The 25,046-nt window shown below is 38.6% G+C and overlaps 1 protein-coding gene across 3 annotated transcripts in view; it reads right to left on the reverse strand.

The window, feature by feature from the left end:
- Positions 1-2,025: 2,025 nt before the first annotated feature.
- Positions 2,026-25,046, reverse strand: part of LOC124788045 (cytochrome P450 9e2-like) — a 124,599-nt gene continuing 101,578 nt past the window's right edge. For all 3 annotated transcript variants that reach the window (XM_047255108.1, XM_047255107.1, XM_047255106.1), the window contains exons 6-8: positions 9,744-9,965; positions 9,151-9,402; positions 2,026-3,252 (exon numbers count right to left, since the gene is read on the reverse strand). In XM_047255108.1, coding sequence (XP_047111064.1) covers positions 3,080-3,252; positions 9,151-9,402; positions 9,744-9,965 — 647 coding nt within the window. In that variant the 3' untranslated portion in view covers positions 2,026-3,079. The remainder of the gene's footprint in view (positions 3,253-9,150; positions 9,403-9,743; positions 9,966-25,046) is intronic.

A 25,046-nucleotide genomic window follows, 5' to 3' on the forward strand; every position in this document is an offset into this window, starting at 1 on the left:
AACGTTAGTTTCAAATACAACTTAAAACACCTTATCAACGTGCAACAATCGCTCCTGGATATCTGATGATAGATAAATTCTGAAACACATCATAGGAGCAATAAAGTCACTCCTTGCCTAATGTTTGACTTTTACCACTGTGATCCAGTCAGCCTGAAGGCAAAACCACTAATCACTATAATAACTGTTGCCTGCCTCCTGTTTGACCTTGTAACATTTATATTATTGAAATCAAAATGTTCTCGATCTCTGGGATCGATATCTTGCCCATATCAGTGTCGATAACAGGTAAAAATGGTCGAGATTCTCGATCCCTGGAATAAATTAACTGCCTATATACATAATTAAGTTTGTACGAAGCCCTCAGTGCTTGAGTCCTAATCGCACCAGGCCAATTTTCTTTTTAATCTTCATTGATCCATTATGGATCGTGGGACGACGGCTGGCATGAGCTTCTTGATGCAATAATTTACCAACAGCCATATGATTTGTAGAAGTTCATTTTATTTTATAAACTTGTTATGTGCTACCAGTTTCAGCATTACATTTATGCCGTCTTCAGGCCCCACTCATCATAGTCGTAAAATCGCTATACACGGAAGGAGCCATATAACTGTAACAGCTCTTGGTGGCCAGGTGACACAGTTTATTATGATTGATGATTTTCTGTTTTGTGACTGAATACATAATTTTTATCAACTGATAAACGGGTTAGATAGCTGTGTGAAATCAAACATGAATGTTGTTTTCAATACTGACAAACACAGTACAGCACTTTTTCACTGTTCCAATACATAAGGCAAAAATTGGTGCAGTGATCACATAAAAGAAAGAGATCAAATATAACTCAGTAATGCTTATTCAGGTATACATTTTTTTTAGAATGCAACATGCCTAGAATTTTATGACAATATTTCAAAGCAAGAATAGGTGTTGCTAAAGTTTAATTCCTCAAAGAAAAATAACTGAAATTATATTGTGGGGGTTTATACAGTTCTTATGTTTTAGAATTACAAAATAATATAATGTAATGTAATTGGACAGGTAAAAAATCTACTCACCTAGTGACAACAGGAAACAAATGTACATAAAGATTGAGTAAATGTGCAAGCCAGCTGTCATCCGGTGCAGTCCCCAACAATCAGTATTCCTTCTCATGCCATCTGCTAAGTCTCCCATGACCCAGGGCTCTGGGCAACTTTTCCAAACTCTCCCCATTTCCTATGCCTTGCTAGTCCTTCATCCATTTTCCTTCCCCTTTAACCCAGAAGAAGGAGCCTCTGGATCTGAAAGCTTGCTCATTTACTTAACAATTATATATTGTTTTCTCCTGCCACCACTTGGTGAGTTGATTTTTTTATCTACTCAATTGCAATTTATTTTCAAAAACTGATTATTTTCATTAGAATAATTAAATGTCAAACTTTATCTTCCACAGTTTGACCTTTTACTGTTATTGTGCCATAGATTACATAGTACAGTTCAGAGCTTTTTGTCCAGTGTCTCCCAGCAATGTCATACCTTTTCGTATCTTGGTGTCCTACATTTCATTAAAACAGTCCACTAGAGCAACGTATATAATGATGAAAAAATCACTCAGTCATTTATTTGAACCATATCTATTGTAGATATGTTGCCCAAACTTTATGAAATTTCAGTGCATTTGCAAATTTTATTTGCTTCTTTGATTTTAGGTGAGTGTTATCATCATTCTTTTATAATCATACTCTTTGATATTGTCAACTTATCACTTAAAAAAATCTTACTATTGATTAGCTTTGGTCAGAATTATACTTAATTCTCAATGCCATTACTACATAATTTTATGCTATATATTGCATCCTTGTACTTTGAGAACATTCAGTAAAGTTAGTTTCAGCTATGATTGTGATGTTAGAGAGGTCTGAGCCAGAGCAGTTAATTAAATAATCATGGACCTCTTTAAAATGGATTGAAGGGTATAGCACATTATCAGCTTTTAAATACAAATTTACACTACTTTTAACTGTAGTGCTACAATTATGCTACAATAAATGCTCATTTATTTGTACTTCTCTTTTGATTACAACAATTATGATCAGGCAAATTTCAAACTTCTCATATGACAAATGTACTAAGCAGCAGATGTAACAGATATGTAGGGCCTACATGATGAAATGGCTTACAATAAATTTTACAAAGCAAAGGAGGAGCAAAACATTACAAAACACAGCTTTTATTAACACGAAATTCTTCTTCATAACATGTAGAGTAAGCCTTATTCATAAGAATATTAATTTTGTTCAATATAAAAATTAAAAGTAAATTAAATAATTGTTTCTGAATACAGTATTTCTGCTCCACACAATATGGCCATCTTCTTTACCTTCTGCTACATATTTGCACTATACTTTTACATTTTATTAAAAATTTTAGTTGCATACAAAAACTTTGGATGGACATAATTAAAAGTAGTTGTTTATTATTTTATGTGATAAAATCCACATCCTTATTACAAGGCATGTACTTTCAAGTTTTGTAGTGTCAACCTAAATGACTGTGGAAAGACAATCAGAGGAAGACATAGTTACAAACTGACAACTCAACAATGACTGTGCCTGGCACAAAAAATATTTCAACGCCACAACAAGAATACATACAGCTTCCTCTTCCATTACATTTACATGCTACAAAATTGATCTATAATAAATCATCATGTGAAGGCACACTGTTCAGTTATGAATGTTTCTTCTAAGGTACTGCTATCACATTGTCCCTTCTAGGACAGAGTTTTCTTTTGAGGATGATAAAATGTCAGGATTTCATACATACTGTTGCAAAATTGCCAAATTGTGTAGTCCTCAGAAAGGTATCAATAAATAAATTGTTAGTATGATAATATTCTCACCTATGTCAAGACCTAATCTATTTGCATATATATTTGAACTTCAGTCAACATACAGAAATGTAGCAAGTCGTGAAACATAATAGATTCTTATAGCCACAGATTTATAATCAGGCAATTTCAAAAGCACAGCCATAAGCATAAGCTTTATTCATAGAAAAGTAGCTCATAAATTATTGTAGTTTATACTAAAAATCAATGAGCATTTATTTTTTCAAGGCGTAACCAGATTCCATTTTTAGATTTAAGTAACATTGACTTGGTATCAATCTGACATGGAACATCAGTCTTTTCATATCTTTTCAAATTAAAATCTTTCAAAAGATGAGCCATTCCTATTTTGGTGCTCATTATTGCAAACCTTGCACCTGCAAAAGAAAATAGAGTGAGACTTATACACCAAAGCAATATTGTGTAAAGGTTTTAGAATCACATCTACATATTTTTCCAATCAGTTTTCACAAAATAATAATGAACTTTTTAACAAAACTAAAACCATCTTAAGTGATTTTATATTATAGAATAAACAGAGGTATTTAGAAAAATTTTACACCACAGCATATTATCTATTTCAATAACAAACTTCAGTTACAGGTAAAAAGAAGATTTCAGTGACAGAAAAACCTTTGGCTACAAAGCAGCATGAACATTTAACAAAGCAGTGGACAAATTTCAGCATTCACTCACACAAAATGGATGTAAATGTGTAAAAGTGAATCATTATTCACCTCTTTGTTTCATAACGACATTGTTACACCGCTGTATTTATTTTTTCAAAAAGAAATTGAAAGTGAGTCACAGCTGGAATTGGTAAACTCACACAAATTCCTGGGTGTAACACTTAGTAGGGACATGAAATGGGACAATTCTATAAGCCCAGTTGTGGATAAAAGTGCTAATAGATTTTTGTTTATTGATAGAACACTAGAGAAATGCAGTCAGTCTACAAAGGAGATTGCTTACAAATCACTTGTTCAACCCATCCTAAAATATTGCTCAAGTAAATGTGAATGGAATGGGATGTATCCACTGCCATGCATTACACAGTGACTGGTGGAGTATAGGTGTAGATGTAGATGCAGATGAATCACCAGCTCCCAGTCTGATTGGGTTTTGCCCAGGTGGAAGGCACAGCACTGGGGTTAACTGATTCTGGATACAATCATAGCCAGCCCAGATAGTGCACTCAATCACAGTGTTCATTCCAGACCACTAAGCATGGCTTCATATTGTCACCTTCATTCTAATCATGCCTCCAGTGTGAGGCATGAAGCAGGTGGAGGATCTAGGGGTGGAATGCAAATGGGATAATGACCTAACATTCTTCTTTTTGTCCAGTAATAAATAATTAAGAGAGTATGTTCAGACCATGCCACAGGGAGTTTTGTGTCTGATCCTTTCACAATATGTGCAAGCCACCTCTGCTGAACTGACAACAATACTTCGCAAACTGATGGGTCCCACCTAATTGCTGAAGCTACTTTGCGAGCAGTTACTGGGAACTCATCTAGAGTTTCGTGCATGTTTCTTGCGGTTTGTCACAGAATGTAATTTGTTCCATACGATACAGATACATCCTTTCTAAATAATTACTAATGTCTTTTTCTTGATATGTGAATAGTTGCACTGAGCTGTTTTCAAAGTCGTTGATGAGAATGCTGTTGGCAGTTATGTGCCATTTGTGTCTTTGTGTGACAATACAGCCCTATTTTGAATAGCAATGCATTGACTGACAGAGTATGATGATTGCCTGGTGAGAAAGTTACAAAAAATTGGAAAACATGGTTAAAACTTTCTTTTGTTTAATTTATTTCAGAAAATCCTGTTGATGTGCACTGGAGAATTCTTATTTATTATCTTTCTTGCATAGTTGATTTAATGCATAGGCTGCTAGTCACCCAAGGTACAATTAGTTTAGTATCTGCACAGGCATGATGATGCTGCTTCGTTAAGTAGTTGGCATTAGTTTTATTATCCACTAAATTCTTTATATCACTGGGTAGGTAGTGAAACATTTTTATAGCTAAATACCTGACTCCTTTCTGTGCCATAGTAAGTCTGAGTGATGGACAGTGTAAATCATTTCTCTTGTCTGCTAATGCATTTATGAATGTTACTGTTGTTTTGAAACTGCAATTCATTGTTGACAACAAACACCATAAAGGAATAAGTGTACTGAGGGGCTGCTGTCAGAATGCCCAACTGTTAAAAGAGCTGTCTACTACAGATGCTACAATGGATGCCGCACATCATTCCTATTAAACGGTTCTGTACAACAAACACTTCTTTCCTCAGTGATGATTTACACCATAAAATGATGCCGTAAGATGTTAGTGAATGAAAACAGAAAAAGTAAGTCAACTTTTTTACATTTGCATTTCCAAAATCTATTATCTGTAATGCAGAGGTCAGAGAGCTAAGACTTTTAAGAAGGTCAGTAACATGTGACTTGGTGTTCAGGTTCTTATCTATGAGAGTTGCCCAGAAAGTAATGCACCACATTTTTTTTTCCAGCCGAAAACAATGCTACAAAGTTGAAACATTATGTACGTATTATTTGAAGTCTGTTGAGCGAGTGCCTCAAGTTTCCCTTACTTAAGACAGATAGCGTAGCTGCAGGACAGTTTCAAAATGGCGTCTGTAGGCGATGTACATTACAAGCAATGTGCCGTCATTGAATTTCTCACTGCAGAGAAAGAAACAGTGCGGAATATTCACAAACGCTTGTGCAAAGTCTGTGGAGCATCTGCTGTCAACAGAAGTACAGTTAGTCACTGGGCACAGATGGTGAGGTCACCAGAAAGCAGTTTGGCGGAGCTCCATGATTTGCAGCAGTCGGGTAGACCATCCACGGCTGTCACACCTGACATGTTGTCCACAGCTGTCACACCTGACATGTTGTAGCGAGCTGATGTTGTCATTCATGAGGACAGATGGATTACGACTTAGCAGTTGGCGCTACATCTGTCAATCAGCAAAGGAAGTGTGGATGTACAAGTCTGAGGACTGCTGAACACATTGGAAAACAGGGTTGGATAGTGTTACCCCACCCACCCTAAATCCCTGGCCTAGTCCCCTAGAACTTTCCATTGTTTGGGCCATTAAAGGATGCCATTCGCGGAAGACATTTGAGGATGATGAGGAGGTGATACGCACAGTGAAGCACTGGCTCTGCCACCAGGACATGGATTGATATTGACATGGCATACATGCCCTTGTTTCGCACTGGAGGAAGGCCATAGAATGGGATGGAGATTATGTGGAAAAATAGGATACATAGAGAAAACACCATTCTTTTGTGTGTGTAATTCTCATTATGTCCAATAAAGAATTGTTGAAAAAAGATGCGATGCATTACTTTCTGGGCAATCCTCATATATAAACAGCGAATGTTTTAGAATACTATGTTTCATTTATTGATTCACCATCACACATTATTTCTAAAGGTGTGGTAAGTCCTTATGCAGTACTGAAGTGCATGCATTGTCTTTTATCTAAATTCAGTGACAGATCATTTGCAGATAACCAGCTATTCCTTCTCAAGAAAACATTATTTATATTTTCAAATGTTGAAGTTACTCCATTCAGCTTCATTATAATACTTACATTGTCAGCAAAGAGAACTACTTCTGCTTCTTAGATATATGATGGAGATCATTTATATATAACTAGCTATTAATGGCAGCATTGCTCGCATTGCAGTAGCTTTGTTAGGATGAGTGATGGTGAATAAGTAATCTATGTACATGCAGTAATGTCAGCTGCTCACACGTGTTCTGACATGGTGGCTCATACAGTGTCGGTGCTGGTTGGTGCATGGTGGAGGGCATGGGCAGGAGAGCATGTCTATGCACTGCACTATTGAAGTAGCTATACATCATGTGATGTGTACATTATGCAACAAATTTAACTATAATTTATTATGGTTTACATTCACTGATGTAAAAAAAGATATTCCATTCTGTACTTTACCCTCTTAGGGGGTTGATTTTTTTTTTTTTTACTTGGCCTATGTTCTTCATCAGAGTTCAAGTTATCTCCATACCAAATTTCATCAAAATTGGTGCAGCGGTTTAGTCATGAAAACATAACAAACCTACTTTTGCATTTATAATGTTAGTATGGACAAGTTAAAGAACAGAAGCAATACTTACTCCTGTGATATACCTGTAGTAATTATTCCTCATTTTGAAGATGCTGTTTTCATTGCATATGCTCCCAGAGTTTCTTAATGCAACACCCCGCATCCTTTTAGTTAGGACGAAAACCAGTTAACACCAAGCTCTCTAATACCACAATATTTGAGCTTCTCTAAGAGAATACTGGGAACTGCACAATGAAATGCTCTTGACAAGTCACAGGAGATATCCCATCATTCAAATTTTGTATAATCTGATTTGCATACTGAAAAATAACTTGTTCTGTGAAGAGACCGGTTTGAAGTCCAAACTGATATTGACTAGGTATTTTATTTTAGGAGAGCTTTTTCATGGTTCTTGCACACACAATTTTTTCCAGTGCCTTCAAGAATGAGGTAGTAAGTAGTGGGACTGTTCAGTAAATATTGATATCTGTTTTACCATCTTTCTTGTGAAGGGATCTGACAATTGCATATTTTGTCCATATTGATCCATCATTGACATGGGACATTGCCTAGGTAGTCAAATATTTATAAATGAAATTCGCCAACAGTTGTGTGATTGAGATGTTATTTTATTTTACTTTGACTACCAGTTTCGGGATTGCTCTATGCCACCTTCAGGCCCCACATGCATCTCTCAAAAATAAACAACATTGTCATACAGTACCATATATTCCTAGATGTTGTGATTTCAAAAACATATCCCAAGTGCTTCATTAGAAGACTTGATTGCAATGACAATGTCATTTATTTTTGAGAGATGCATATGAGGCCTGAGACAAGAAGCTGTCAATCTTCACTTGTAAAACATCTGGAATGATGTTTAACCACTTGACTGAGCTGTTCCTTGTGCTGCTATCTATCCCCACCCATGTAATTATTCACATGTCTTAAGGCGCTTTCTTGCAGCATGGCATAATCTGACATGTTTTGGTGATTGTTGTGAATGTAAGTTGTCAACAATTGAAGCTTTTGGCAGCAGGATGTGTACTACGAAAACAAGCACATTACAGTTTATTTATTTTGACAGTCTCGTGAAGATTTTTGCTGGAGCAGCAAACGCAAATACAATACTTTTTGGAAAATAGTTGTTTCAAGACTTTCTTTCCTAAAGTAATACATTAAAATACAGTTTCTGAATTAAGCCCTGTAGGAATAACATTGTGAATAAATAATAGAAATTTCAATTTTGGTTGGTACCCATCTGTGTACTGTAATCATTGTTTCAATGCACCAACATGTGAACTTACAAACTGTTCAGCATATTTTTTCATCTCATTAATTATTATTATTGACAAACTATCATTGAAAATGAATGTGAAAATTTCAAGTAGACTCTTGCATCTGGTGTAAAATTCTAAATACACTTTGCAGAGCCTCCTGAATGTTGCCAACTGTGTACCTGAGCTCCGTTCGTCGAGCGTGCAGCCCAGTGCTGCCAGGCAAGCGAAACTCAGTTCGTCGAGTGTGGTGAAAGGATTAACACCAGAGTGAGATGCTGATGGCTGGAGCTCTTATAAGATGTTGAACCATTGAAAAGCTTGACAGAATGAAGGAAAGGAAGATAAAAAGGGCATGGCGTGTGATGTGTATGCCTGAACACTCTGAAATCAAGTAATTTGATTGGAACAGTTTTTATATCCTATCCACACTGATTACGAAAGGAGCAATAGTAGGACAGCACTTAGAAAAACATGACACAACCAAAGTCCAAAAATAAAATCTAGCTGTAAGAATCACAGGATTTATGGTACTGGAGGACTATTATGAGATAAGTGTGAATTATTCTCTATCTGTTTCTTTCTTTCTCACTTTGATCTAATTCTCTTTGCTGCAGCTGGAAAAAAAGATACTGAAGGAATATAAAAAAGGGTCATAATCTGGTACAATGATTGAAATAAAATGCATTTAGACTTTCACAGCAGCAGTACCAACAGTTTGCAACAAGTCTACAACAGCATCAAATGCAGACTCTACTTCAAAAACAACCACCATGGAACAAAACAAATTATGAGTTTGTTATACAAACAATAATTAACCATTATTTAAATGATTCAGCCTCAACTTTTCAGAACTCTTTGCGTAGAAAGAACAGATAAAAAAGTTACCCTCTTTTTTTACTCACCAATACAGTTCCTTGGACCACCACCAAATGGCAGATATACATGTGAAGGGCGTTTTAGTTTCTCTTCTGCCACAAATCTGTCTGGATCAAATTTATATGGATCTGGGTAGTACTGTGGATCATAATGCAATCCCATGACTGGTATGGACACACTATCTCCCACATCAATCTTCACATCTGTGCCTGGTATTGTGTAAGGTTTGGTGCACATCCTGTCAATCCTTGCCACTGGAGGATGCATGCGCAGGGCCTCTGTGATCAAATTAATCATATTTTTAAAAATAGATCCATTCTGTCTTTGTATAATGAAAACAATCTTGTAATTGTCTTCCACAATCATCACCCAAGAAATTGAAATTACAAGAGAACACTGATTGCTGCATTCTATGTAATATTACTGTTGCAGAATATCTGTGTGGAGTGATTAATCACATAAAAACTGACATGCAGCAGTTTCCTAATGAATGAGATTCAGTTCAATGTCACACATTATTCCAGCTGTACTCACAAAACAGGTGTATTTCACATTCTATGGATATGTCTACCATAAGAATATAATGGAAGAAACACGTTTAATGAAGTACATTACTTACCTGACAACACATTTTCAAGATAATTCATCTCATTCAATGCTTCATATGTGCATACGCCTCCATATTTTGACAAAACCTTCTTCACTTCATTTCTAGCCTTTTCCTGAACATCAGGGCTTAGAGCCAATTCATAGCTGGCATAAGAAAGGAGTGTACTTGAAGTCTCATAGCCAGCAAGAAGAAATAAAACTGACTGAGCAACTATTTTATCATCTGTCATCACTGAAAACAATGAAACAAACAGGCATTCAACTGGGTTTAATATTTTATTTGTTCAAATCTAAATCAATAAAATAGGGAATATGCAACGCAACAATAAACAAGTCATTATTTCCAAAATCTAAAAATACGAGCAAGATGAAAATTTTTCAGCATTACACAGATTTGCTTTTCTTTTGGCAAAAATGTGACTTTGAGTTACTGTAATCTCACTGGCTTATTCCACTGAGCATATTTCGTAACTGCAGTGTATTTCTGGAGGCCTGCAAAATATTCATCTATAGCTGCCATGACTTCATTGGGAAAAAGAAGTCTCTCAGCCACAAGATTCTATAGTCATGTATATGCATGGAAGTCACAGTGCAAAATCAGCTGATGTTCCAACAATTCACAGTTTAAACTACTAACTGAAAGGCTATTTTTGGGCAGCTGTATTGTCTTAAAGAAAGATGATTTTTTTTTCCATTCGTGATCTAATCTCATATTTTCCACCTTGTTCACGAAGATGATTTGCATTATATTAGCAAGCTACTGTTTTTTCCTTTGCAAGAAAATCATCAAGAATAATTCCTTAATCATTCCAACAGATAATGGTGATTACCTTTTTCAGTGCAGAGTCAGGGGCTTCCCACCAACTCATTGCTCCACTGGTTTGCCATTTCTGGTCTGAAATGGTGGTCTCATGTCCAATCACTAATTAACAAACTTATTGCCAAAATCAAATTGATTTTAAAATGGTCCAAACATTGCTAAGAAATTAGTATTTGGTCATAATTCAACAAATCTATTACTCAACTTGCACAAAACTTGCTATAGTTAATTATTCATGCAAACTGTACGTTACCTATGTTTGAAATGCATATGGTGTCACTTATTTAACAGCCCATCATCCAGTACCACACTCAGCACATTCTCTTTATTTCTACCCATTGTTAGAGTTTTGGAACCATCACCCACACAAATCACTTTCAAAAGAAGTATAGTTCATACAAATTCTGCCACTTGTTATTAACTGTTGAAAATGAATGAGCTGACTTATACAACAAATACCACCAAATATTATTCTTTTAAAGGTTTACCAAGTTTACACGACTTTCTGCAGACAATAAAAATGAAATCTATGAGAGCATAGTACTGAATGAAAGACACACAGCACTTTGTAACAATAGAGTTTCCAAGTGCTGACTTCGAATAAAATGTTCTTGGGCTTCCAGCCTTATCAAGTAGTTGAAATACCATGAGCTTTCAAACTAGAGCTCCTTGACCACTGTAAAGTTGAGTGACTGCTGACGGGCTACTTGTACACACACATATATATACTATGACTGCTGGCCATGATGTCACTGGTGATGGTATAGTCTGTCAGCAAAATCATAAGCAAGGGAGCGAGTCACTGCTCTGCCCATCCAGATATGTCACAAAGTGCTTCTATATGCTGTTTAACACAGTTTTACCAGCTTTAAATCTGTGGGGAGACAGAGTGCAGATACTCCAGATAGTGCCTAGCTTTAGGTAAATGCATTATGGAATACAGAAGATGATTCCCCTCTTCCAAAACACTGTATTGTACAGTACATCACATTCACACAGGAACAGAAGTCACAAGTTAGGATTCATATATGTACTACAAATGTAGAACTAAACACCTGTTCATATGAATGGCATAGTCCATATCAATTCAGGCAGGCTAGGAAAAAAATCTTATCTTCGTAGTCTCGGATGTTATTGAATTTAGCATATGTTAAAATGAAGAAAAAGTAAGGAAAACTTTTTTTTTTTTTGTTTTCTCCAAAAAAAATTTCTGCTCCAAGATACAGCCCTCCAAAGATGACACTGTGCATACCATTCTGAAGATTCGAATTTTGGAAAAAATTTTAAAATGCTGTATCTCTGAAACACTTCTATATATTTTGCTGGTTTTTTTTTATTTGAAAGGTAACTGCCTTATGATTACAGAGAAACCCTCCATTTGAACTTACCTGTCAAAGCATTTACTATAGCATTCTGAACTTTTTTTATAATTTATGGAAAAAAAAATTGTTCAGGAATGCCAATCCATAAAATTTTGATTTTTTTCCTGTTGATTAATTCTGTAGAGTTCTAAATTCCCTGAAAAGGAGAGCTTCCACTTTTAGGTTGAACAGGTTTTATAAACAACTGAAATTTTTGCCATACATAAAACCTTATGTCCGCAGCTCGTGGTCGTGCGGTAGCGTTCTCGCTTCCCACGCCCGGGTTCCCGGGTTCGATTCCCGGCGGGGTCAGGGATTTTCTCTGCTTCGTGATGACTGGGTGTTGTGTGCTGTCCTTAGGTTAGTTAGGTTTAAGTAGTTCTAAGTTCTAGGGGACTGATGACCATAGATGTTAAGTCCCATAGTGCTCAGAGCCATTTGAACCATAAAACCTTATCAAATAACAGGCTCAGAAAAATCAAAACCTACCCTTATTTAACACAATTTTAGTTTTGAAAGATGAGTAAGAGACACATTTTTGAATCATTTTAAATGGTTCCAAAATGTATGTGAAAGGTCCAAAGACTTAAAGGTTTCAATATATACAACTTCTGTGCACTCTGTTTAGTACTGAAATTAGCCAGTCAATGAACTAAAAATGTATTCCACTGCTTCATTATCTTCCTTTGATGTAGACTGATGCCTTCCTGTTGAACCAATAGGAAATGGAGCGCTTACAGTCTTCGAAACATTGTGAACAGGAAGTGGGCACTGATGGCGTTATTGCTATCCTTCAGTTGGAAACCTGTATCCAGCAGCTGGTCCATGTGGTAGCATAAAGTTCACTACAATCTCATTTAACTCATAATTAGTGTCTATAATCTCTGCAATCCACCAGCCACACATGCCACAAACATTCCCCTTCTCACATTGTGAATCTGAATATTATCCTGCTGTTTCTGAGGTGTTGGCTGAACGAACTAAATTTCTTCTTTCTTGCTCTTTAAAGTGCCTGCAGTATGAGTTCACCCATCACTTTGAGTCCAAAAATGTGCCTTCTGAATTCCTTTCACAGGAGTAGTTTGTTTGGACCATTCTTCTTTTTTCTGCTCACAGAATTCTTCAATTTCCTCTTTGGACAAAAGAATGAGGGCTGTGGATGTGTAAGATTTCATGACTCTCATAAAATCCTCAGCACTGTGAATCACAGCTGTATTTGGTGACCAGTAGCACTTTATACCCAGTCAGTTGGCACAAGTGACTTGCTCAATTCAAACAGCTAGTAACAATTTTTTAAATATCTAGGAGCACCATCAGAAATAATGATGATCTTCTCTGCCCCTGTTCGCAGTTGAAGAATTTTGCACACTGCTAGCAAAGCATAACATAGTTCTTCAGCCTGTGCACACCCTTTCACTTCTGCAATGTGTTGTTGTTGCAACCTCTTCAGATGCTGCTGTGTTACTGCTTGCACTGACCATTTACGAAGTTTGTCAATGAAACTGTCAAAGGCAACAGTTTCCTTAATTAGTTTATTTTCCTCCCATGTTGCATATGTAATTTCTGCAGAGGTATCTGCTATGTCTTCCAGGCCATGTGCCTGTAAAGACAGTCCTCCCTTTCCAGGGCAGTCACCCCATTCTTGAAACTAAGAAGTCTCTTGCCTTACATCACAGACTACTAATGACTTCACATGCCCAACTAAGGTGTCATATGTCACGTGCTCCAGTAATTTCTTCAAAGCTACCACACAAAGTTCAAAATTTGCACAGTACACACATAAACAGACATCAACTTTCAACTGTAACAGTTATAGTGTATTTTTTGTTGGCACTCTGGCAAGAACAGTCCGAACTTGAGGTGCTTCTACAGGATGACCATAATAGGGATCTGGTCTTCCAAAGACTCCTTTTACTGACCTCACATTTCTTGATTTGTCTACTATGTACTGATTGGAACATGGTTCAAAACTTTTTCTTTGGAAATGTTTGTGGAATAATCGTTAATACTTGCACCTTTTCACTGTGGAATGTACAATATTCAACAGCTGAACTGATATTTGTCAAAAATTTCTGGCAAGAGGTGCAAGCGTGCTTTGGTTCATTTTCTTCTGAAGATGGAATTTTTACTTTGAAGAGTGTGGTCAGTTTTCCTGCAGTGTGTTCATCCATAGCTTTATTAATTTCTCTGTGATTCCTTGATGCATAGAGCTTATGACTCACCTTCACTGACCACGGTTTCTTAACAGCACTAACACCTACCTCTGTAGTTGACTGATTCAGGGTATTTAATTCTTCCTCTATTGATGCAAAATCTGCATCATCTGCACCATGGGAGGCTTCAACTTGTTCAGATACTATTGTTGTTATTCTGTCAAAACATTTAGAACACAAAAAGTCGTCACTGGAAACATCTTCACTTTGAAACAGAGTCTTCGAATGAGAACACTTATTCCCAACCTGAACAAAGTCTGTTTTTTGGATTGTCTTATACAACACTCTTTTACAGATATCCGAATAGCACACTTCACTCTCCTGTGGGTCCAGTCAGAAGACATTTCAAACAGTCCTTTTCACAAAACACACTGCAACTGTGTCAACTGGAAAATTCCTCATGAAAACACAGAACTCACTGGATGGTCTCAGATTTCTTAGAAGCCTCTTCAGTAAACAAATCAACTCTGAACAATTACAATATAGAAACTTGTAGTGAACAACCACGACAAAGAAGCTGGCAAAAAACATCAAAGTGTAAGAAATATCTGCAACAATAAAAGTAAAAAGAAATAACTGGAACAAAGAAAGTGGCAAGAAATAACTGCAACAAATACAATAGGAATAAACATTGTAACAAAGAAGTTAGTAAGAAACAACTTCAGTGAAGACATACTTTACCCTTGAAAGTTTAAAAAAATGATTTTTTTTTTAAATAAAACGTGTCCAACTTAAAAGTGGAAGCTCTCCTTTACAGAGAATGTAGCACTACATGGTACTAACCAACAGGAAAAAAATCAAACTTTTCTGGATTGGCATTTTAGAAGAAAAAAAATTCTGTAAATTATTAAAAAAATTCAAAAGGCTAGAGTAAAAGAACTTTGACAGATGTGTCCAAACGGAGGATACCATTGTAATCATAAAGCAATTAGCTTTCAAATAAAAAACTCTAACAAAATATCTACATTTGTTATAGAGATACAGCATTTAAAATTTTTTTCTGAAATTCGCATCTTCAGAATGGTGTTCACAGTGTCATCTCTGGAGGCCTGTATCTCGAGGCAGGAATGTTTTTGGAGAAAACAAAAAAATACATGTTTCTTACGTACTCCTGGATTTTAACATATGCTAAGTTCAGTGACATCCAAAACTATGAAGGTGTGGTTTTGTGGTTTTAGGGCGCAAAACTTCTAAGGTCATTAGCGCCCAAAACTATGAAGGTAAACCCCCCCTGCCTGAAGTGAAATGGATTACGGTGAATGCATGTTCATCAACCATGTCATTTTAAAATTATGGATATATTGTGATAGGATTTTGAACACAACATAGTGCAGTTATTCTGTAAAATTTAAGCCTTATTCTTATATTGTATTTCTGCTAAGAGGTAGTTTTCTTTGAAGGGCTGCATTGAAACACAGTTCTTACTACATGAGGAGTGTTTAAAAAGTAATGGGGGATTTGTAATTTCATGTGTTGTATTAGTCCAATTCACATAACTCTTTTGTCATTGTGCTGGTAAGCATGCCTATTGTCAGCTTTCAGAAATTTTACTGGTGTTTTAGCAGTAATGGCGATTATTTATTTTGTTTAAAAATGAATCTGAGAATTTGTATTATGTTTTGCTACAACAACAGAATAAAGTTCATCAAGGTTTCAGAAATGTTAAATACTGACCCCCTACCCCCTATGAAATCTTGATTGTGGAGACTGACTGACCTGTAGCACACCCCAAGGTCAAGATTAGATTGGAAGATTGCAATTTGGTTGTGAGTTAGCTAAGCAGAAAACCTGGTTTTGGTAACAAACTGATTGGTAGCAAAGCCATGTTTACACCTGGGCCACATTGAAAAATGCAAGGGGGGTCCAATATGTAACTTTAACCAAATGTATCTTATGGTGCATCTGATCTGAGTGGAACAAGAATTTACGGGTGCTATAACTATTTCGAAGAAAACTGTGAAGGTGTTGCAGATGATCAAGCTCTGGAGGGTCAAGAGGAATATTCTATACAAGTCATTGGTTTTGATCATTGACTTAATGTTAATGGCTGTTGTCATGTCACCTCTTGGTACATATGTTCACAGTTCTGTCATCATGTGACAAAGCAAATGACTGTAAAAAAGGAAAGAAAAGAAAACTGGTTTGGTGACGGACTTATCTGTAACTTTGTGCGAGGTTTGGGCTAGGTTGGAAAGTAGTAGTTTGGTTGTGAGTTGGCAAACTCAGTTTAATGTGAAACTAAAAAGAACCTGGTTGTGGTGACAGACGTATCTGTAGCCTTTCCCATTTGAAAAAAATTGCCACCAATATCACATTATATTGTACCTGCCACATAGTTTACCGATGTTTTTTGCATGTTTCCTCTGTCACCAGTCAAAGCCACCAACTCATACTGATAATTGAATATCCCTCTTTCTTTTGCCCTAGGTGCCCCAGCACATCGCTCAATAAAATGGTCACAAAAATTAAAAAATTATTGTGAAACATCGCTGAATCTCAGTCAGAGAAGTCACTGATGATGGAGGCATATCAGCTGACTCATGCCACAAAACTGTTTTGGAGGAATGTTCCAAAACTGACGATTTATGAACAAAAACAATGGCAAATGCAAGATGCTCAGCAGTCATTGGATCAAATCAACAATAGGTCATAATAGGTGACAAAACATGAGTTGATGGATATGATGTTGACACTAAGCACGTTGAAATTTATGCTCAATTGTCCAATTGGAAGCATTCTGGCTTGCCAAGATTGGAGTGTGATCAATGTGAAGGTTATGCTCATAGTTTTTAACAACAGGTGGACCATGAGTTCTTACCACAAGGTGAAATGAATGATAAGGACTACTACTTACAACACTTTTTGCATGAAGAAATCAGAAGAACAGATTTGTAATGGAGCATTTCTTGGTTTTTGCACCACAATAATGAATCTAATCATATTTCATTGTATGCTCGTAAATTTTGCACCAAAAACAATACCGTAATATTGCTCTACTAAGGTATTGCTCTGAGAGCTGCATCAAACCAGGCTCAGGACTGAAGGCCACAACAACAACAGTATTGCTCTAGTTTCCATATGTGCTTCATATGACTTTTTTTTATCTTTCCAAAAACAAAGAAAACCTCGAAGGGCAGTCTTTTAGAAGTATAAATAAGATTAAAAACACATCACTAAGAGAACTACAAGCTATTCAAGAGCTACAAGCTATCCCAAAGATAAAGTTCCAGAAGTTTTTTGGGAACTAGAAAAAGCTCTGGCACAATTGGAAATATTTTGAAAATGATAACAATGATAAATAAACCCCGCATTAGATCCAGTATTCACCACAGTAATCCTCTTGCTTCCATTAAAATTGTCCACATTGTCATCAATGCCAGGACCCTGACAGCAAAGTAATTTCCATGTTGCTCTCTTAATTTCCTTACTTATATCAATTATTTGCATCACCAGTCAATTAGCTCAGTTCTCTCTACCAGAATTTTTCTTTTACTTACAAATCTCTTCCAGGTAAATCTCATTTCGTGCCATGTCTTGTGTGAAATATCTTTCTGCCAATGAAATTTGATTTTTTGTTTTACAGCAATAAGTAGTTTGTGTAATGTCAGCACTATTTTTTTATTTATGTGAAAGTTCTCCATCATCAGCAGAATTACCAGTTTTGTAAAGCTGTCTTTAATTATGGGTTTCCTCCCAAAATTCTTAGCACACTTCCTTGGCAACTCCTGTAAACCATGTGTTTCATTTTTCATGTTTCTTTCCAATGTGTCCCATTGTATCAAGGCTGATTTTTATACAAATTGAAGCCATTTGTTTGGGACTGACAATACTAGACAACAGTTCTTTTTGCACCAACTCTTTAATACAAGCTGTAATTACATTAGAGGCAAATGAATTCTATTTACTCCAAAAATCTCTCTTCTTTGCATTGTGCACATTTGCACTAAAATCGCACAAATGGAATCAACTTAAATCACTACACACTGTGCTACACTGCTGGACAGGATAGGGGCAACTGATTTTTGGCGTTCCTTTAGGGCAACTAAAGCGTTCTTCTGAGAAAGGCCCCTACCTCACCTAGAGTGATGCTCGCACGTGAGTTTACCAACAGACTGAATTGCCAAATAGGGGCATACGTGAATTCCATATTTGATGTGCCCACTTCAAACTCACAATCGATGGACCCCATTTCACACCAGACTGAACTGTAGTCCACCAACTCTAATAAGTGTGTTGACAGTATTTTTTCAATGTGTTTTTCATTACACCATCCCAGAAGCTATCAAAGCAAGCCATGAGAGAAGTGTTGTCAAATTTGATACAGTGCTTTCTAGTGCATGCTCAGCTAGAGCAGATTTTTCAGGGTAGCATAGGCAATAAAACCTCCCTTGATTCTTCTTGCATTTTTGTAACAATGTACACACTTTGTCTGACATAAGACTGGCCGCACTCCGGGGTATTTAGTACATCGGAGGCTTGCTAATTGACTTCATTTTGTGTCTATCAGCAGGCAGTTTAACTTACCCACCACAGAGCCACGAAACAGTAAAAATACAAACTTCTTCTCCTGCATCTCATTAGTGATCTTACAGTGATTCTTAACTTGAGGGCAACTCATTTATTTGGTGTTGGTTGTAGCCATTGTTACTGAGAACCTTGTGTAGGTGGCGCAGCTCACGGAGCATGGTATCAGCATCTGTAACATTCTTGCACCATATACCAATGTTTCTATTAGAGTACTTCTGTGTCAGGTGATGGCATCTGATTGTGTGCAAGCACAGACTGATGTATGTAATACGCCTTGGCCGTAGCATCTACAGGAAACCTTTACACATCAATCTGTACTTGCATGACTCCAGCCATCACCACACTGCAGAGTAGTGCACTGTGACCGAATATTTGGTATAGTGTACAAGAACAAAAGCAGTGGTGAATCCATTCACTGCTTCCACAATGTAGCATTTGCAAAAGTAAGAGGAAGAAATTATTCATGGTTATATCGTGCAGCTTCGGTGAACATAAAGATTCTTCTGGGGATTGTTTGAACAATTAAGGTAACAAAATTATTTAACACAGATCATAACTGGTAACAAATTTTGATTTATAAGGAGAGTCTGGTGTTTCACCTCCTTTATTTAATTTATTACTCAAAGTGCCTTACAAATGCTGAAAAATGACCAGCAGAGCAATTGCTTCTGAACATTAGCATATGATACAATTAGTTAATGTTCATTTCTTGTAACTGTAGAGGCTCAAATGTTTAGACAATCAACAAATTATGGTCTTTCTGTATTATAAGACACCCATGATTCAGTATAAGAGCGTAGCTATTTCTCATTATCTCCAGCTCATTTCAAAATTCTCTTCTCAATTTGTTTCTACTGTCCATCTGACTGACTACTCACTCTCTCTTTTTATTACTTATATGTGCCCATTTGTGATGTCATAATGTGGCGTCCCCTTCCAAATGAACACTGTGCTGATGAAGTTGCAAGTTATCTATAAATTTCAGCAATCGTGTGGTTGGTGGACTCTGGGACCATTACCAATGGACAATATAAATCATATAACTGTACTACACCAACCATGTGTTGGTTAGTATAGTGATGTGTTCACTCATTTCATCAACTATTTATCCATTGACATGTACTCCACAGATATCTTCTGTTTATCACACCTAGCGGACTACATTTGCCTCAACAAGTAACATATTTCGCCAGAATGCAGTGAGATTGTAACTGAGCTCAATATTGTATGTCATAAAAAACAGTGACATCTGTCAGCAAGAGGATATTTAAAAGAGACAAAACATCAAAATCTGCTTATAAACCAAAATTTTATTTGTTACCAGTTCTGATCAAACTGGTATTCAGCAGAAAACACAAAATAAAGGTATAGCAAGCCTATATGGTATCACTCCTACGGGACGTCAATAGCAAAAAGTTATATCATTCTTCATCACTGTCACTAGGGGTAAAATACCAGATAATTATAATTAAGGTGCAGCTACCACATTTGTCAACTGTGGGCTGTAATTATCATGTGTCAGTAAAAGTTTGTAGATATTCTAATGCATTAATGCAGAACCAATTTGTGCCAGAAAAAAATTAGTTCCAATTTTGGCCACTGGGTGCAAATCTGGCAATGTGAATGCAAGAAAGATGTATAGAAATGTTTCCATGTCATTGAAGTGATGTGCTGCACAGGGTATTTAGGACTAATGAATGATGAATGTTGACTACTGAAGCACATTTATTTAATGAAGTTTGTTGGAAAGTGGGACATGCCTATTGAGCATGGAGTTTTTCTGTATGTACATGTTGAATGAATGGTAAGGGCGACGGCATTGTTACTGGATGGAGTGAAGCTGGCGGCAACTCACATTTCACCAAACTTGCTTCTCATAATGTTTTCTATGTTTATTTATTTATTGTATTTTTTTGCATGGAGGCACCAACTGGTATCTTTTGCAGACGTCATAGCATTTTTTTACAATTTTGGTACAGTCATATATACATATGTGATTACATATACATGATACAAATGTACCATTGTACCTAATAAGGCACAATATTGGGTGTTACATTGTACCTATTACAAATATTCAGATTTTACACAACTCTATATATATATAAAAAACAAAGATGATGTGACTTACCAAATGAAAGTGCTGGCAGGTCGACTGTGTATGTTTGTGTTTGTTTGTGTGTCTGTCGACCTGCCAGCACTTCCAGCACTTTCATTTGGTAAGTCACATCATCTTTGTTTTTAGATATATTTTTCCTACGTGGAATGTTTCCCTCTGAGGTGACTTACCGAACGAAAGCGCTGGCAGGTCGATAGACACACAAACAAACACAAACATATACACAAAATTCAAGCTTTCGCAACGAACTGTTGCCTCATCGGGAAGAGGGAAGGAGAGGGGAAGACGAAAGGAAGTGGGTTTTAAGGGAGAGGGTAAGGAGTCATTCCAATCCCGGGAGCGGAAAGACTTACCTTATGGGGGAAAAAGGACAGGTATACACTCGCACACACGCACATATCCATCCACACATATGTGGATAAGACGAAAGGATGTGGGTTTTAAGGGAGAGGGTAAGGAGTCATTCCAATCCCGGGAGCAGAAACACTTACCTTAGGGGGAAAAAAGGACAGGTATGCACTCGCACACACACCCATATCCATCCGCACATACACAGACACAAGCAGACATTTGTAAAGGCAAAGAGTTTGGGCAGAGATGTCAGTCGAGGCAGAAGTAAAGAGGCAAAGGTGTCGTTGAAAGACAGGTGAGGTATGAGCGACGGCAACGTGAAATTAGCGGAGGTTGAGGCCTGGCGGATAATGAGAAGAGAGGATATACTGAAGGGCAAGTTCCCATCGCCGGAGTTCTGACAGGTTGGTGTTAGTGGGAAGTATCCAGATAACCCGGACAGTATAACACTGTGCCAAGATGTGCTGGCCGTGCACCAAGGCATGTTTAGCCACAGGGTGATCCTCATTACCAACAAACACTGTCTGCCTGTGTCCATTCATGCGAATGGACAGTTTGTTGCTGGTCATTCCCACACAGAGAGCTTCACAGTGTAGGCAGGTCAGTTGGTAAATCACGTGGGTGCTTTCACACGTGGCTCTGCCTTTGATCGTGCACACCTTCCGGGTTACAGGACTGGAGTAGGTGGTGGTGGGAGGGTGCATTGGACAGGTTTTACACCGGGGGCAGTTACAAGGGTAGGAGCCAGAGGGTAAGGAAGGTGGTTTGGGGATTTCATAGGGATGAACTAGGAAGTTACGAAGGTTAGGTGGACGGCGGAAAGACACTCTTGGTGGAGTGGGGAGGATTTCATGAAGGATGGATCTCATTTCAGGGCAGGATTTGAGGAAGTCGTATCCCTGCTGGAGAGCCAAATTCAGAGTCTGATCCAGTCCCGGAAAGTATCCTGTCACAAGTGGGGCACTTTTGTGGTTCTTCTGTGGGAGGTTCTGGGTTTGAGGGGATGAGGAAGTGGCTCTGGTTATTTGCTTCTGTACCAGGTCGGGAGGGTAGTTGCGGGATGTGAAAGCTGTTTTCAGGTTGTTGGTGTAATGGTTCAGGGATTCCGGACTGGAGCAGATTTGTTTGCCACGAAGACCTAGGCTGTAGGGAAGGGACCATTTGATGTGGAATGGGTGGCAGCTGTCATAATGGAGGTACTGTTCCTTGTTGGTGGGCTTGATGTGGACGGACATGTGAAGCTGGCCATTATACAGATGGAGGTCAACGTCAAGGAAAGTGGCATGGGATTTGGAGTAGTACCAGGTGAATCTGATGGAACCAAAGGAGTTGAGGTTGGAGAGGAAATTCTGGAGTTCTTCTTCACTGTGAGTCCAGATCATGAAGATGTCATCAATAAATCTGTACCAAACTTTGGGTTGGCAGGCCTGGGTAACCAAGAAGGCTTCCTCTAAGCGACCCATGAATAGGTTGGCGTACGAGGGGGCCATCCTGGTACCCATGGCTGTTCCCTTTAATTGTTGGTATGTCTGGCCTTCAAAAGTGAAGAAGTTGTGGGTCAGGATGAAACTGGCTAAGGTAATGAGGAAAGAGGTTGTAGGTAGGGTGGCAGGTGATCAGCGTGAAAGGAAGTGCTCCATAGCAGCGAGGCCCTGGACGTGCGGAATATTTGTGTATAAGGAAGTGGCATCAATGGTTACAAGGATGGTTTCCGGGGGTAATAGATTGGGTAAGGATTCCAGGCATTCGAGAAAGTGGTTGGTGTCTTTGATGAAGGATGGGAGACTGCATGTAATGGGTTGAAGGTGTTGATCTACGTAGGCAGAGATACGTTCTGTGGGGGCTTGGTAACCAGCTACAATTGGGCGGCCGGGATGATTGGGTTTGTGAATTTTAGGAAGAAGGTAGAAGGTAGGGGTGCGGGGTGTCGGTGGGGTCAGGAGGTTGATGGAGTCAGGGGAAAGGTTTTGTACGGGCCCTAAGGTTCTGAGCATTCCTTGAAGCTCCGCCTGGACATCAGGAATGGGATTACCTTGGCAAACTTTGTATGTGGTGTTGTCTGAAAGCTGACTCAGTCCCTCAGCCACATACTCCCGACGATCAAGTACCACGGTCGTGGAACCTTTGTCCGCCGAAAGAATGACGATGGATCGGTCAGCCTTCAGATCACGGATAGCTTGGGCTTCAGCAGTGGTGATGTTGGGAGTAGGATTAAGGTTTTTTAAGAAGGATTGAGAAGCAAGGCTGGAAGTCAGAAATTCCTGGAAGATTTGGAGAGGGTGATTTTGAGGAAGAGGAGGTGAGTCCCGCTGTGACGGAGGACGGAACTGTTCCAGGCAGGGCTCAATTTGGATAGTGTCTGGGGGAGTTGGATCATTAGGAGTAGGATTAGGATCATTTTTCTTCGCGGCAAAGTGATATTTCCAGCAGAGAGTATGAGTGTAGGACAGTAAATCTTTGACGAGGGCTGTTTGGTTGAATCTGGGAGTGGGGCTGAAGGTGAGGCCTTTGGATAGGACAGAGGTTTCGGATTGGGAGAGAGGTTTGGAGGAAAGGTTAACTACTGAATTGGGGTGTTGTGGTTCCAGATTGCGTTGATTGGAATTTTGAGGTTTTGGAGGGAGTGGAGCTGGAATTGGGAGATTGAGTAGATGGGAGAGACTTGGTTTGTGTGCAATGAGAGGAGGTTGAGGTTTGCTGGAAAGCTTGTGAAGGGTGAGTGAGTTGCCTTTCCGGAGGTGGGAAACCAGGAGATTGGATAATTTTTTGAGGTGGAGGGTGGCATGCTGTTCTAATTTGCGGTTGGCCTGTAGGAGGATGCTTTGAACAGCCGGCGTGGATGCGGGAGAGGAAAGATTGAGGACTTTTATTATTTGGTACAGATTTATTGATGACATCTTCATGATCTGGACTCACAGTGAAGAAGAACTCCAGAATTTCCTCTCCAACCTCAACTCCTTTGGTTCCATCAGATTCACCTGGTACTACTCCAAATCCCATGCCACTTTCCTTGACGTTGACCTCCATCTGTACAATGGCCAGCTTCACACGTCCGTCCACATCAAACCCACCAACAAGCAACAGTACCTCCATTATGACAGCTGCCACCCATTCCATATCAAACGGTCCCTTCCCTACAGCCTAGGTCTTCGTGGCAAACAAATCTGCTCCAGTCCGGAATCCCTGAACCATTACACCAACAACCTGAAAACAGCTTTCACATCCCGCAACTACCCTCCCGACCTGGTACAGAAGCAAATAACCAGAGCCACTTCCTCATCCCCTCAAACCCAGAACCTCCCACAGAAGAACCACAAAAGTGCCCCACTTGTGACAGGATACTTTCCGGGACTGGATCAGACTCTGAATGTGGCTCTCCAGCAGGGATACGACTTCCTCAAATCCTGCCCTGAAATGAGATCCATCCTTCATGAAATCCTCCCCACTCCACCAAAAGTGTCTTTCCGCCGTCCACCTAACCTTCGTAACCTCTTAGTTCATCCCTATGAAATCCCCAAACCACCTTCCTTACCCTCTGGCTCCTAGCCTTGTAACTGCCCCCAGTGTAAAACCTATCCAATGCACCCTCCCACCACCACCTACTCCAGTCCTGTAACCCGGAAGGTGTACACGATCAAAGGCAGAGCCACGTGTGAAAGCACCCACGTGATTTACCAACTGACCTGCCTACACTGTGAAGCGCTCTATGTGGGAATGACCAGCAACAAACTGTCCATTCGCATGAATGGACACAGGCAGACAGTGTTTGTTGGTAATGAGGATCACCCTGTGGCTAAACATGCCTTGGTGCACGGCCAGCACATCTTGGCACAGTGTTACACCGTCCGGGTTATCTGGATACTTCCCACTAACACCAACCTGTCAGAACTCCGGAGATGGGAACTTGCCCTTCAATATATCC

This window comes from Schistocerca piceifrons, chromosome 3, assembly GCF_021461385.2.
Source record: "Schistocerca piceifrons isolate TAMUIC-IGC-003096 chromosome 3, iqSchPice1.1, whole genome shotgun sequence".
In the NCBI taxonomy this organism is placed as follows: domain Eukaryota; kingdom Metazoa; phylum Arthropoda; class Insecta; order Orthoptera; family Acrididae; genus Schistocerca; species Schistocerca piceifrons.